The following is a 15,944-nucleotide window of genomic DNA, read 5'->3' as shown; positions in this document are numbered from 1 at the left end:
CTGTCCGTCCCGCATGGGCTCCCGCATGGGGCCCGTCCTCCGCTCCCATTGGCCCCCGGGGTGGAGACTGCCGCGGTGACGTCACGGCCCGCCGCCCCTGCAGCGCTGAATGGACCAAGCAGCCTGTCTGTCTGTCTCATCCACTCCAACAGAGCAGGGACAATATCCACGCACGGAACGGCACGGGATCGGGCACGGACAGCATCCCTATTAGGAATAGAGGAGGAAAAAAACCCATAGCGGGACTTAACGGGACGGCAGGGAGAGAGAGAGGGGGGGACCGCTGCTGAAAAACCCTCTATGAAATTATTTTATTTTTCATCATCAGACTTTTTCTTGATTAAAAAAAGGACGTGATCCCGCGCCCACCTTGTTGCGGGTGTGTGTATGTGTGTGTGTTTGGATCACCATGATGCAAAGCACGGCGGTTCTACCGACATCAGAGAGTCCTGTGAAGGGTTTACCAGAGATTCTTGGAGTGCCAATGCAACGTAAGGCTTTCCGTTATTCTCTGCTTTTTTCCCCCTATTGATTAATGACGTGACATAAATTAGGGTTACTATATGGTCGTGGAGAGGGGTTTAATTAAAAGTCGGCCGAGGGGACTGACGCTAAAAGGACAAGGAGGAAAGGCTATCAAATTGCCGAGTTCCAAGAGAGGGCTAAGCTATCACATATGGCTATATAAGGCCATTGATGTGATATGGCATGATACTTACAATTATAGTGGGTAAGAAGGCTGGATATGGTATGTTTTTTAATTCAAAGTAGCCCTATATATTTGCAATGAACATCAGGCCAATTTATCTTTGCAGGCTCACTGTAGGCTTCATTCTGCAAAAAGGGATGATTGATTGATTGAATACTTTATTTAGCAGTTTGCAAAAAAAGCACAGAAAGTACAGTTCTACAAAGTGATACTAAAAAGGATTAAACCCAAGAAAGCACTATGGCTTGTTTCCATTGGGTTTCCACCTGTGTATTCAATTAATCGAAACATTTAATGACAAACAATAATAAACAATACTATGCCAAAAAAAACATCATTCATTCTGCAAAAAGGGATAGAAGAACCGTGAATTCTGCAGACTTATGCATGCTACTACACAGGATAGTTTGGTCATGTGCCCGTCCTTCAGAACATAATGATGTTTTATTTGTTTATTTTACAATTGTATTTGACACAAACTTTTCAGTGTCCTCTGCATCCGCATGCTTAGTTATCCCACCATACCGGGCAGCCGTTAATTTGTAAACGAGCCTGCAGTGGTCAAGAGATCAGACGCTAGTTGTCATCACCCATCAGACAAATAACCCTCTGACTTTGATTGACGCTTATTACTGGGTCAAACGGATATCTAATCATTTTTTGCGTCTTTTTTGGGAAGCCAAATTAGTCAATTGCATGGAGCTTTTAACCGCTATTAGTAGCCTAAAGACGTTTCCCCCTTCGATTTATAAGGATGCGAGACCGTTTCTTCTCAGCACCAAAGAGGAGAAGTGCCTGTACTTTTTGCATCTATTCTTTGTCATCATCATCATCATGTGTAATATCGACCGAGCCCTTCATAATCTGATCGTGCAATAAAGATGGAAGTGGAATTTGATAAATGAAAACAAATCTGACCTAATTATTCAAAGGAGAGCCAGTATAATACAGATGTGCCTATGCTATCTCTCGAAATTGTTTTAATCCACACTGGAATGCCCTAATAGCTAATGGGATATGAGCCATGTTTCCCCGCACTGATTTTGCTATAGGCCTACACTAAAAATGAAATGTTTGGGCCTACTTTTCCTGTACTACTGCAAACCATCACTCATCCTTATGAATGCTATTCACATGTTTTCAATTTGGCTTCAAAAAAGAAAATACACCAAACAATAGTTGCCTTGTGCTAATTAAGTTCGAAAACGTATTTTAGTTAAAGTATTCTTATCAAGAGAAGTAAATAAAACTATGTAGGCTAGTTGGTTTATGTTCTTGAACTTTATAAATCGAGGCAGATTAAAAGATTGGGTTCAGATCCTGCCACTCAACCCCCTGCTATAGTTTTCATCCTGGATTTAAAACCGGATTATTCTAGGAATAAAAGTAAATAGGACTAGGAATACATCTAACCGTTTTATTATGGCCAATATGAATATTCTCTTCTTAATCAGGGCAATTACATTACAACCCAAACGTCAAACCTCTACATTATTATAGGCATATTATACAATGTTGTCTTCAGTTTAATACATACACAGAGAAGCTTTTTTTCTGCTCAAAAACACAGGTCAAAATCGTTGGCATGCCCATTGAACTGTTCCTTCTAAAATCCTGCAAAAACCAATTGAGTGCTAAACACTTCAGCCTCATAATCTCTGAAAATGTGTCTGGGTGGCTCAGTGATGGAGGCGATGAGACTGGCTTCCTGGCCAGTGGAAGGTGCTGGACAGCAGAGATCCGCCAAGATATGCAGGCCACTTGAGCCTCTCTCTGCAAGAGGTCCAAAGGGTAGAGAGATTTACAAGCTGTGTGCGTGTGCGTGTGTGTGAGAGAGAGAGAGAGAGAGAGAGAGAGAGAGAGAGAGAGAGAGAGAGAGAGAGAGAGAGAGAGAGAGAGAGAGTGTGTGTGTGTGTGTGTGTGTGTGTGTGTGTGTGTGTGTGTGTGTGTGTGTGTGTGTGTGTGTGTGTGTGTGTGTGTGTGTGTGTGTGTGTGTGTGTGTGTGTGTGTGTGTGAGAGAGAGAGAGAGAGAGGGGGGAGAGAGAGAGAGAGAGAGAGAGAGAGAGAGAGAGAGAGAGAGAGAGAGAGAGAGAGAGAGAGAGAGAGAGAGAGAGAGAATGTGGGACCTCGCTATTAGACCTCTAACGTGGTCGGTGGACGTTGCCAAGATCCTCGTGCTGCTTTCCTTTCAGCACCACGTCTCCCTCCACATTATTCCAGTCAGGCTCGAGTGTATATCCTCTGATTTCAAATGGCCTATATTTTATAGGCTACATTTTGAAAAGTCACAGTTACATTAGGCATTTACAACCCCAACCACTCTAGCATTTACCTGTAGATATAGCTACTTCTTATTGGAGAGTGAAAATAGAATGCTCGCAATGCAACGTGTTGTGAGCTTGTAGATTGGCTATTTTCATAGCCAAAACATTTGTTTTGTAATTTATGGAATGTCTTAGATTTTTTTAAATGTATTCATTCATGAAATTCTTTAGAAAAATGTTGCTTTTTATTTTATTTTGTGAGACAGACGTACAGGGTTATTAATGCAACTTTCCCTGTTCAGTTCAGATACACTGATTTGATACGTTCTTGTATTAATAGTGATGTTCTGCGTTTGCTAACTGTATAGGCCTGCTATTATTCCACAAAATTGTTTCTCTTTCTGCATACAAGCCATACGTCCGTTAAGACAGATGGCTATTCATTCTCTCATAGAATTGTTGTAAGAACACATCATATTTAAATAGGCCTACAGTTGTTTTTGTTTTTGTTTAACTGACCTGACGTTTTTAGACCACAAGCAGGCTTTAAGTGCATTTTCGTGCGTTTGTTGAGCTCTGACCTCTATAGCTGCATAATAAAATAACTTCCTCGGAGTTTTAACGTGTTAGAGGCCTATATATACTGACTGTATGACCACTGTAGCCTAAATGTCTTCTCTACACCAGTGGTTCTCAAACTTTTTTCATGTCAAGGACCTCCAAAATGATATGTATTTGGCTGCGGACCCCCCATATCAAAATATTTTTATGCCAGGGATTTTTCAAAAATAACAGATCTACAAGCTCATTGTAGATCTGCTATTTTTGAATAGCCAAAGTATAAAATATGGTTAAAGTGGTTAAAAAGATTGTGACGCTATATTAACTACTTTTGATGGGCTGGAACCCCACCCCCCCCCCCAAGGACCCCTGGGGGTCCCCGGACCCCACTTTGAGAACCTACCGCTACACAAGAACTACTGGTGCAGCACTTTTCAGGCCTATTGCCTGTCTGTCACTGTCACGTTTCCTCGCCAATGATTTTGAATATAGATTATAATATTTACATTTTCTTCGTTATGCATTCATATAAAGAAACCAGCTATAGTAGTACTAAAAAAGAAAGAAGAATAAATAGAGGACATTTTAACACGACTTGGTGGAATTGGTTTATATTATTATATTATGTATTATTATTGTTATTGTTATTGTCATTGTCATTATTATTATTATTGTCATTATTATTATTATTATTATTATTATTATTATTATTATTATTATTATTATTATTATTATTAGTATTATTAGTATTATTACCCTTATTATTATTATTATTATTATTATTATTATTATTATTATTATTATTATTATTATTAGCCTAGCGTTATTATTTTGTAAATGAAGAAAACGGACCATGGAGTCTGCTAAATAACATGAGCCATTTCAACATTGTTAACAGTTTAAAATCTAAACCTTCAATATAAATGTGTAATTACAAGATAAAATTGTTTGCAATAACAAAGACAGTTTTTAGATTAAACTTAAAAATAATAATATAAAAAAAACGGACTCTGACTTATGTCATTGCTGAGCAAATAATATCCCATTTTGTATGTAAAATTATTTTCTTTCGTTGGTCAGTATAGCCTAGTAAGCCTACACATTTTGAAACGTTTAGACTATAACAGTGGCTAAACCTTTTAACTCGACACCCATTTGATGTCCCCCCGGACCCAAATTAGTGAAAATAGCAGATCTACAAGCTCACCACACATCACAGTAGATCTGCTATTTTCTTCTTTCATGTTTTTTTTTAAATTCCTTAGATGGAATTGTATTTATTTTTGTATTCATGGAATTGTTTTAAAAATGCTAGATGTTTTTAAAACGGGAAAATGTTTTATTTTTTATCCTTTGAAAGAATGTATACATTTTTTAAATATAGGAAACAAAAAGCCTACTTGTGACCCATAAAAATTGGTCCGTGACCCAGAAATGTGTCCCGACCCAGTGTTTGGGAAACAGTGGACCATAACCAATGAATTCCAGGCGTCTGCAAACGTGACGGTGGTCTGATAGCCTGTTTCCCTGCAGTGCTCATCAGGTGTTCCTTTCCAGTAATTAGATATAATTTAGTCTTGATAGCCAAAGTGTTACAGTGTCTGTGTGATTGACTGATTGACTGAGACTGTGCCATCAATATAAAGAAATAGAGAGAGGCATAGAGGTATAGCCTAATCGATAAACAAAAACAGAAAAACTCTAAATCAATTGGCTTGTCAAAAATAGTGTGCTTATAGCCTATAGCTGCTGCCTGGAAAACGGTCCCATTTCATCACGTTTTTATATACGGCAACAATGACTGAATGTTGGAACGACGAACAGAACAGGCCTCAAACAAAGCCCTGAGCAGCGTAGCCAATAAGCTATTGAATGTGAATGATTTGGCTGCTGCTGAGCTTATGAAAATGGCTAGATGCTCACTTATTGTTTGTTTGTGTACCTTTATGACCAGTATAAGTCATAGCGGGAGAAAAAAATCGGAAATAGTCAGGGATATCCCAGGGAGAAATGTAATTCTTAGGACATTGTCATGGGTCATCAATATGCACACGGACACATGCGTCCGTGCCATGTCCTTATCCGTGGCAAATGTTAGATTTTTTTGTTTAAACATAACATTATAATGTTCTTATTTTGATCATGAGACCCAATTACTGATTGTCAGTCTCCAGGTTTTCTTCAGAATGTGTATGACACTGATTTGACTATGACACTATGGCACAGTAGGAGTGCACTAGGACAGTGGTTCCCGGAGAACCACTGTCAAATTGAACCAAATGGAACCAAATAGACCTGTACGAGTCCATTTGGTTCCATTTTTACACTGTCAGAGTTACAGACTGTAATGGTCATTTAGGGCTAGCTCTTTATATGTTAGTCTACTCATTTTGTATGTCCATGGCAAAAATACAATTTTGACAAAAATGTCCACTACAAGCCATGCATGGCGATGGTTGTAACCGTGTGTTTGTCCTTCATCAACAGAGATCCCTCAGTGTGCTGGCTGTAGTCAACACATCCTGGACAAGTTCATCCTCAAGGTGCTGGACAGACACTGGCACTCCAAGTGCCTCAAGTGCGCCGACTGTCAGACGCCGCTGGCAGACAAGTGTTTCTCGCGGGCGGGAAATGTCTATTGCAAAGAAGATTTCTTCAAGTGAGGAGCTATTTTGTATTTATCCACGCCATACATTTAAATAATCTGTGACCTTTATTTTTTTCCCATGGAAAAAGTAAGGTAGTACTCACATAGTATCAATACTGCAATGTGAGCTTGTATATCGTCTATTTTCAAATGGCCGAAATGTACAGTATGTATAGGCTGAAGTGGTTTATGCATTTTTTAGATAATAATCAAAATCTGCCTCTGATATGTGGAGTAAATAAAAGTACTGAAGAATGGAAATACTCCAGTAAATTAAGGATACCTAAAAATTGTACTTAAGTACAGTACTTGAGTAAATATACTTAGTTACTTTACACCACAGACTTTTTCATGACAGACACTTGTTGGCACAGTTCTCTTTGTCTTTCCTTATGGAAAGTCACATTTATGATGAAAAGGCAAAAAGAGTCATATAGCCTATTTTTAATACAACAATCTAGATTTAGCTCTGGGGTGTGAATTATAACAAATTTCACTGTAAGTAGCCTGATATTGATTCTTGAAAATTCATAATATAGTTTATATTGATTCTTGAAAATTCACAATACTCTTTATTTACCCATTATTTATTTTTACCAGACACTAACTGTACTTGCTAATTGCTTTTATGATTTGGTTTATGCGATTAATAGCTCAGCAACATGCATGCATTTACAAACAAAACCAATGGCAGTTATGAAGTTGACTCTATGCTGTTGATAAAGTGTTCATTAAAAAATAAATTTAGGATATAAAGAAACCCCCACCTCATTCAAAAGTTCAACTCAAGATGCACTAAACAATTGAATTTACAACTACAGCTTCTTTCTTTCTTTCTTTCTCTTACTTTCTTGTTTCTTGTTTCTTCCTTTAAACAATTGAATTTCTGAGGCATTAAAAAGAAGAAAATTAAGTTTGACTTTTATCCAAAACACGATCTGCACTGAGCTTTTTACTAAATCATGTTTGAGAGGTTTTAATGTCCAAAGCTTCAATGAGACCTAAAAAGCTCTGGGGTCTCAGAGTGAAGGCTAACTGTATTAGCTGGCCCTGGGGACAACGGAGAGGCGGTGGGGGGGGCACATCTTAATGCTCAAACACACTGCTATGGTGGACTAAGAGAGAGAGAGAGAGAGAGAGAGAGAGAGAGAGAGAGAGAGAGAGAGAGAGAGAGAGAGAGAGAGAGAGAGAGAGAGAGAGAGAGAGAGAGAGAGAGAGAGAGAGAGAGACACACCAGGCTGGAGACAGTGGTTGACCAGAGCTAGGAAGTAGAGTGGTACTCACACACAGACACACACACACACACACACACACACACACACACACACACACACACACACACACACACACACACACACACACACACACACACACACACACACACACACACACACACACACACACACACACACACACACACAAACAGCCATGCCCGGTTGTTTCCCAGCAGTCATGAGCAGACTTCACCTTGGTCTGTAGAAGGGAAGGTTTTATTTCTTTGGATGGGTTGTGTGATTTAAAACCTCTCCTGAGTCAGGGCTTTATTGGTTCTCCTCAGAGTGTGTTTACTGTGAGCACTCCTCCTCCTCCTCCTCCTCCTCCTCCTCCTCCTCCTCCTCCTCCTCCTCCTCCTCCTCCTCCTGCTCTTCCTCCTCTACTCTTTCTCACCACCTCATTTGCAAACACAGCCACGACACACACACACACACATGCACGCGCACGTACACACGCACACGTACACACACACACACACACACACACACACACACACACACACACACACACACACACACACACACACACACACACACACACACACACACACACACACACACACACACACACACACACACACACACACACACACACTCAATCAATCAATCACTCACTCACTCACTCACTCACACACCCATATGCTTGCTTGCTTGCACGCCCGTCCGCACGTGCGCGCACACACACACACACACACACACACACACACACACACACACACACACACACACACACACACACACACACACACACACACACACACACACACACACACACACACACACACACACGCCCGCCAACAGATGCACACAGGTGTATACTCGCACACATTATGCATGCACGAACATACACCCAAATAGTGCACACACACATAAACATTCACAGAACACACATACAGTACACACTCAAAGGAACACATCCATATACAGCACATGCCCAGATACCCCCCCCCCCACCGCATTGATCCTATCCATCCATCAAGCGGAGGACAGGTCTATTGCTAACGGAAATGCATTCCAGTGCAGATTTTTTTCCCCTCATACCACAGCTGGCACAACTATTAATAAAGACACTGTGCCATCATTCTCAGCTGGTGTGGAAAGAGCAGGCATCATGCATGCAATTTTAATCACGTTGGGTCTCGCTGTCTTCATCAGCCTGTGACGTGATGCAAATAGCAGAGGGATACCACAGGTGATTTTTGACAGCACGCAGTAAAATCCTCAGTGTTCATTTAACTCTGAGAGAGCGTACACTCTTGAGTTACACAGCCGTAAACATCCATTTGGTTCCATTAGTACGCATTAAATTAACACTCAGGAGTTTACGGTGTATGCTGATGATGGATTTGTTTTTCTACATCCTGAATATATATTATACAACCTATTGACAAGCGTCTCCATCTCTGTATGTCTTTTCGTCTTTGTCTGGTCGTTTTTTCCCTGCAGGCGTTTTGGGACAAAATGTGCGTCGTGCCAACAGGGGATCCCTCCGACACAGGTGGTGCGGAAGGCCCAGGACTTTGTGTATCACCTGCACTGCTTCGCCTGCGTCATGTGCAGTCGACAGCTGGCCACCGGGGACGAGTTTTACCTCATGGAGGATGGGAGGCTCGTCTGCAAGGAGGATTACGAGACAGCCAAACAAAATGGTAGGGTCTTTCTCCCTAATGTGAAATAATGTGTTCATTTAACTCTGAGAGGGTAGAAATCAAATGGAATCCATCCATTTGATTCCATTTGAAACACTCACAACTGTTTTCTTGCACAGTGTTTCTCTCTGTCTGTGCGGTCTTTGTCACTTTATCTTCTCTCTCTTATTCTCTCGTCCTCTCTCTCTGTCTCTCTGCGTATTCATGGAGATTTCCCTGCGTCTCTGATTGATTATGTAAAGTGAAGCAATGCTCTTTTATGGCAGCGCCCCAGTAACTCCACTACTCTGGCACCCTGGGCTGGACAGATTTATGTCCTCTGCTGTAGGAGTGGGACAGTAGCAGGAGGACAATAATACAGCTCCACACATGACCATTCACTTCATTTAACACACATCTATGCTATGCAAGGGCAAGGGCTTCACCTGTCCTCAGACGTGAAGGCTTGTTTTATAAGCCACAATGCTTTTAAACGTTAAAGGTAAAAAAAACAAAAAACAATAAAAGATACGAGAGAAAATATTGGTTGGCTGAGGTTTTAGCGTAAATGTCAAGATGTGTCATGCTTTAAAAATTATGGAGGAGTTCCATCTTGTTGCATGAAGTTCTTGCTGTTAGCAACTTCATGCAACGGCATTTGGGCCTGTTACCTGCTACATAATATCCCTCCACCTTCTGAGCTTATTTTACCATTCAGAAATACGTCATACATACTATAATATTACTCCAAAAATATGTAAAATTACACCCTACTTACTATACAGTATGTCTTCAGAAATAAAGTATGTCATATACTACGTTATGACTTCAGAAATACATCACACATTCTATGTCTTAAAACATATACAGTCAGTCTACAAAAATATGTCATACACTATATATACTATGTCTTGAGAAATACATCATACATACTATGACTTCAAAAATACATCATTACATACTATACTAGGACTTCAAATACATTATACTGTACGGTAATTGCAACGTCCCCAGTTATATTCTGGCTGGATAACTGTGGTGCATGTCTTTCCCCTCTCTGTGCTTGCTCAGTTTCCTATACAGTATGTCTACCCTGTATCTGAAGAAAATAATCTAAAATATCCTTTAAGAAAAAATACCACATGCTATACTATCTTATAGAAAAAAAGTATGCCATAATAATAATAATAATTCTGTCATAAAAAATTCACCATACTATAAAAATTTGCAACAAAATGTAATTAGATGTGTTAGTGATGAACTGTCTGTCAATGACAATAATGTTGCAAATGTAAAAATAAGTAAATCACACTTGACATTTCTTCAGATGATTCAGAGGCTGGGGCCAAGAGACCAAGAACCACTATCACAGCCAAACAGCTGGAGACCCTCAAAAGTGCGTATAAGAATTCTCCGAAGCCAGCACGTCATGTCAGAGAGCAGCTGTCGTCTGAGACTGGGCTGGACATGAGAGTTGTGCAGGTATGTTCCTTATCGTATACCAGGTTCTTACTCAGGGCCGGATTTATAGGAGTTGAGGCCCCTGGGCTAGAGTAATTTTTGAGGCCCCCCCTCCACACGCGTTTTTTTTGCTGGCTTTTTTCCTTTTATTTCGGGTTTTTGTTACTTTAATTCGGTTAATTCGGTAGGGTTACTTTACAATGTGATCATAAAAAAAGTATTATTATTATTTATTTTTTTGAGGCCCCCCCCAGTTGGGGGCCCCTGGGCTGCAGCCCACCCTAGCCCAACGGTAAGTCCGGCCCTGGTCTTACTGGTTCCATTCCCAATGTTCTAGGTGGATAGAAAAAGTGGTAGTGAACTGGGTCCAACTCTCTTTCTGTCTGTTTTATCAACACGTCTGTTCCTCCCTGTCAGGTTTGGTTCCAGAACCGGCGGGCAAAGGAAAAGCGTCTGAAGAAGGATGCTGGTCGGCATCGCTGGGGTCAGTTCTATAAGAGCGTCAAACGTAACCGGGGAGGAACCAAGGTAGAGAAGGAAAGCTCAGCTGATGACGCAGGACTCAGCGACAGTGAACTCAGCTTCAGAGGTTTGTATTATATTGCAGACATAATATAATGAAAGTAATGATTTAATGCTGAAGAATAGACATTTACAGGTCAATTTTTACCCTGTCAGAGTTAAATTGACACTCCAGATTTTAATAATTCTCTTTACTATGTAAACTAATTGATGCATTCTTTATTGAAATTTCCCAAAGGGGTTTTAATGCCTGTGGGTACTATACTGTATATGGGAGCCAAAATATTTGCATTGACATGGCATCGTGGCGTCTCTTGTCGAACTGTAATTTATATTGCTTGGATGCTGTACACATGCAAATCCAAAAATCTGTCTCTCAGTCCCCATTCCCCTCACATCGCCATATATTCGCTCCTCCACCTCCTCCTTCTATTTGTCACTGTGACGGAGCTTATTGGAAAAGAGAGGGCCCACAGTCACCTGCAGTCGTACAAATGTCATTTTAGACATCCCCATGTTTTTTTCTTTATTTTTTTTATAGTTATTTAATGTTTGCAAACCCCCATTTTGGGTAGTCATAAAAGTCCCCCAGCCACTTTTAAAAAGGAGGCCATTTCTTTACGAGAAATGAAAACACGGTGGCAGAAACTCTATAAAGCAGGTGAAGCTTTTAGTCAATTAGAGAGAAAGTGCTCTGGGAGGAAGGCGCGGGGGGGTTGTTATTGAAACTGCTCAGAGGAGGGGATGAGACTGAGACAAATACTTTGTAAATGTACACATACAGGCTCCCATTGTTCAGGTTGAAAGCAAATCATGACCTCTCTCCCATTCTTTGTCTTACTAAGAAAAACAAAATCACTTCAGGCCACTTCAGGCCACTTCAGCACCCAGGTCACTTGCTTCCGTTAAATTCTACATAATATTGCCCCTGTAAATACCATTCATAGAAGCACTTATGTGTATGGAACTATAAAAATATAATACATTGTATTTAAACAATGTAATGTTGACGTTGTTGACAGCACCATTGATGTGTCCATGCCATAATACCCAGCAACTATATAACGACCTCTCTCCTCCCCCACCACAGACGACCAGATCCTGTCAGACCTGGGCCATACCAACGGGCTGTACGGGAGTGTTGGGGACGTGGCAAACGGTGGTGTGCTGAATGGCGGCTTCTCTCTCGACGCTGCAGGACAACCCTATCACGACATCCGAGCAGGAAGTCCGTACGGTCTCCCGCAGTCGCCCTCCTCCATCGCCTCCTTGCCCGGTCACACCCCACTCCTCAACAACCTGGGCTTCAACATGGACAGTCTAGTGGCCCAGGGAGGCGCAGGAGGGGTAGGGCAGGCTCTGAGGGCCATGGCCGGGGGCCCCACCTCAGACCTCTCAACGGGCAGCAGTACGGGATACCCTGACTTCCCCACCAGCCCTGCCTCTTGGCTGGATGAGATGGACCATTCCCAGTTCTGACTCTCTGAGACACAGTGGACTCAACCATTGGTAGGGACACTTGTGGGGGAGTGCCTGTGACAAGGACAGAGAACAGACTCAACGCAGCTTTTTACATTTCTATCACCCTCCAAGACTCTGCTACGGTTTGTTTATGTGATGTTGGTTTGAGGAAAAGAGGTGTAGAGAAGAGGCATTCCTCTCGGCTCCTCAGCAGTCATAACAGTGGGGTGGAGCTGTGGAAATAGCTACGACTCACAGAAGAAGAGCAGCTCCCCACTCGATAAAACGACTGGATGAAACGCTACTGAATGTTCAAACTTAACACTGTATCATAGGATTTTTGTTATCGGTTGACTTTGTGTTCTTTCACTCTGAAAATAAATTGGATATGAAGTTTTCCATCATATGAATGGTGGATTATGCTCACAGGACAGATCGTGTCATCACATCCCTCTCAAAATGAGCCACACCATTCCTATCCATCAGCCTCCATGTTAAACCCCTGACAGAGGAGGCTCCTGCATGCTCCTGATTCAGAATGAGTAGGATCTCCGTCCGGCCATAATAAAGCCTTTACATTGGCAACGCACTTTACTCTTTCTCTTCTTTTTCTGCGGGTAAGGACAGGAATACAGAGAGAAAGAGAGGAAGAGAGATGTATGCACAAGGCAAAAAACAGTGTTTCATTGGTAGAGAAATTTATATAAGAGCAGTGGCACAAGTGTGACTTTTGAACCATGCTGACGTTTTTTAAATGTGTTGCTGGAGCTTACATTACTAAGTTATTAGGACGTACAGTAGATGGCCATTGGGCCTGTCTGTTCGTTTGTCTACCCATCCGTTTGTATAGAAGCTGAGGTGTCCTCTGTTCGGCTGGAGGGGAAAAACCATACTTCATAGCTGGTCTCTCTTCTTCATTCACAGGTGCTTGACTTGTTCTTGTTCATGTAATGGGGTCTGCTCCAGACTCATGGGTTGACTTCTGTCAGTATTCATGTTAATTCCAACCTTGCCAAGATTCAAGCTTTCTATTGTAACACATTCATAATGTGGAGAAATGCAAAGGCAACATGGTCCTTTTAATGATATACAGATCATTACAATTATTAATGTCTTCTTTTGAATGCACAGTTATCTGCAAGGGGATATCCATTTATAATGCTTGGAAATTGCCTAAGGGTTTCATTACGAATAATTGTGAGAAAAAGTTAACTGGTACACAATTACAAAACATGCATCTTATAGTAAAAGAAACACACCCCTCTTAGTGTGATTAAAGTGGTGGAAAATTTCCCTTTATACTGACAGGTCATTCTTAGCTCAAGCTTCTCTTCTTGCTGAAATGCACCAGCTGTGGCATCGGCTTGTCCTCCCTTCGCCTGCCTCCCATGTCAGAGGGATTAGCAGACTTACTGTAGCTCAGAGCCACACACACTACAGCGGTTGACACTGTGGCTAGCATGGTTATTGACACGGCTGATGTGCTGGCGTATGTCTTCTGGTACACATGACACATCTTAGTGGACTTCCTGTTGAGTGAAAGGTTTATCATAATCTAGGGCCAACACCAGTTCAAATTCTTTATAAATGCAATCTCCAGGTGAGATATGAGAAGAATGGCTTGCTTGATTTAATTAGGCCTGTTCAATTGTGTCAACTCAGTGGATAATGCAAGGATGACATAAGAAAAGGAAACCATAATACAATACACAAGATCTTATTCAGAGTGATGCTATTCTGGTTTTGTCTGAGAAATAGTGACAACAAAGCTCTTCCTATTTAAAAAAAAGTATTCAAATACAAGCCATATTCTTTTTTTCTCTTCTTTTTTTAAAAACTATATTTATTGATTTTTGTTCAACATTTATTGCCAAATCCTGATGTACCAGCTGAAAAGAGCATCCAGAAAGCCAGCCAGAAAGCAAATCAACAAAAAAAGAGACTACACTCAGAATATGATATTCAAACACATCACAACTTTTTTGTTAGTCTCTATTGCCTCAGAATTTTGCGTCTTAATTGTTGTAAATTTTGTACAGTTTGAAAACGTGTTGATCGTCTTGTTTCATGAGCGCTATTTATTATTATTGCCATGTGTCTTTGAAAAAGATGTAAAAGAGAGCACTGAATTTATCCATTTATGCCTTCTGTGCAATGGTATGAACTGTGTACAGTCAAATCTATATGAGGAAAATAAAGCTGAATTGTCTTTGGGTTACCCGTGCGTGTATCACTCTTTAATGTGTAGCCTTCCATCAAAAGCATTGTCATCTCCGGTGATGAATCTGCAATTTATGAAACATTTGCAGCTGAACTCTGTGATCAATATGTCAAAGAAATATATCCATAGCTGGTGTTTTTATTATTATTCCTTTATCTAAATGCTCCTAAAGACAGCTAACCCGCAAATTCATTTACCCATTGAGAGCATTTACCACACACTTAGGCCTCTATTCAATTGTGGAGGTCCATTTGGAACCTCCAACAGACAGTGGTCAGTCAGTTAACAGTGATGGATGCTGCTTTTCTGATCCCCCTCCCCTCTCTCTCTCTCTCTCTCTCTCTGAGGTGGGGGTGGAGGGAAGACAAACAAACTGACTCCCAGGCCAAAGACGGAGAGAGAAAAACAAGGGCAGTACATCTGATAGGCTATTGGCTACACTGACTGATCCTCTCACGGCACCAGATTGCGTTTTGCACACTCAAATCTTTCCCTAATCTGTGTACAGTTAACTAATTCTAAACGGCTTTGTGGAACATAGAGAAATATGCTTTGTGGTCAGACAAAATAGAGAATATGGCACAAATAGACTCATTATGGCTCATGCCAATATGTCAAGCTGGTGTTGTATATGTGCTGGTGTGCATAGTGTAAAGGTTGGAGTTAGAGGCTGGCGTCAGAGGCATTAAACATAACTACTGTATGACATAACTCTGCATACTATTATATTAGAATTACAGCACAGACAACCTGTATAATGTACAACACTATGGCTCTAAATGTATCTCATTAGTATGCAACAATGCACAGCATTTGTCTGAGGCCAGGCCAACCTACCCCAAACTTAAGTGTTATCGATTCTCTTGTGTTTTAGCTATTCCTGTTGCATTATAAAAACAAAAAGCAAAGAGTCAGCCCGGCTAGAGTTTGCACGTTTGCATAAAACGCCACAAATCGAGCTGATTTTTATTCAGGCATTGATTGCGCAGGCTATGGGCATTAATGGATAGGCTCTAATAGTGCTGCCTTACAAAGATAAAGAGCCACACAGACAGTTAGGATAATTTACACGCCACTTACAGCACTAGTATACAAATAAATCTGTGGAAACTCCGCCACTGTTGCTTTTGCGAAGATGACAAACACAAGCGCAAATGCCATTATCATCGATCGGGAAGCTTTTATTACAAACTTCC

General features: G+C 41.0%; 1 protein-coding gene across 1 annotated transcript; it reads left to right on the top strand.

Annotated features, from left to right (window-relative positions):
* Positions 1-409: 409 nt before the first annotated feature.
* lhx4 (LIM homeobox 4) lies at positions 410-12,545 on the top strand (the record flags this gene model as incomplete). The annotated part of the gene is made up of 6 exons (XM_080430240.1): positions 410-491; positions 6,022-6,193; positions 8,902-9,104; positions 10,411-10,565; positions 10,962-11,133; positions 12,157-12,545. 6 exons carry the CDS (start codon positions 410-412, stop codon positions 12,543-12,545), a joined length of 1,173 nt encoding a protein of 390 aa, XP_080286366.1.
* Positions 12,546-15,944: the final 3,399 nt, after the last annotated feature.

This window comes from Gymnoscopelus braueri (genome assembly GCF_963280865.1).
Source record: "Gymnoscopelus braueri genome assembly, chromosome: 6".
NCBI lineage: Eukaryota > Metazoa > Chordata > Actinopteri > Myctophiformes > Myctophidae > Gymnoscopelus > Gymnoscopelus braueri.
The sequence above is the reverse complement of the archived record's forward strand: the minus strand, read 5'-3'. Positions and strand labels throughout refer to the sequence as shown.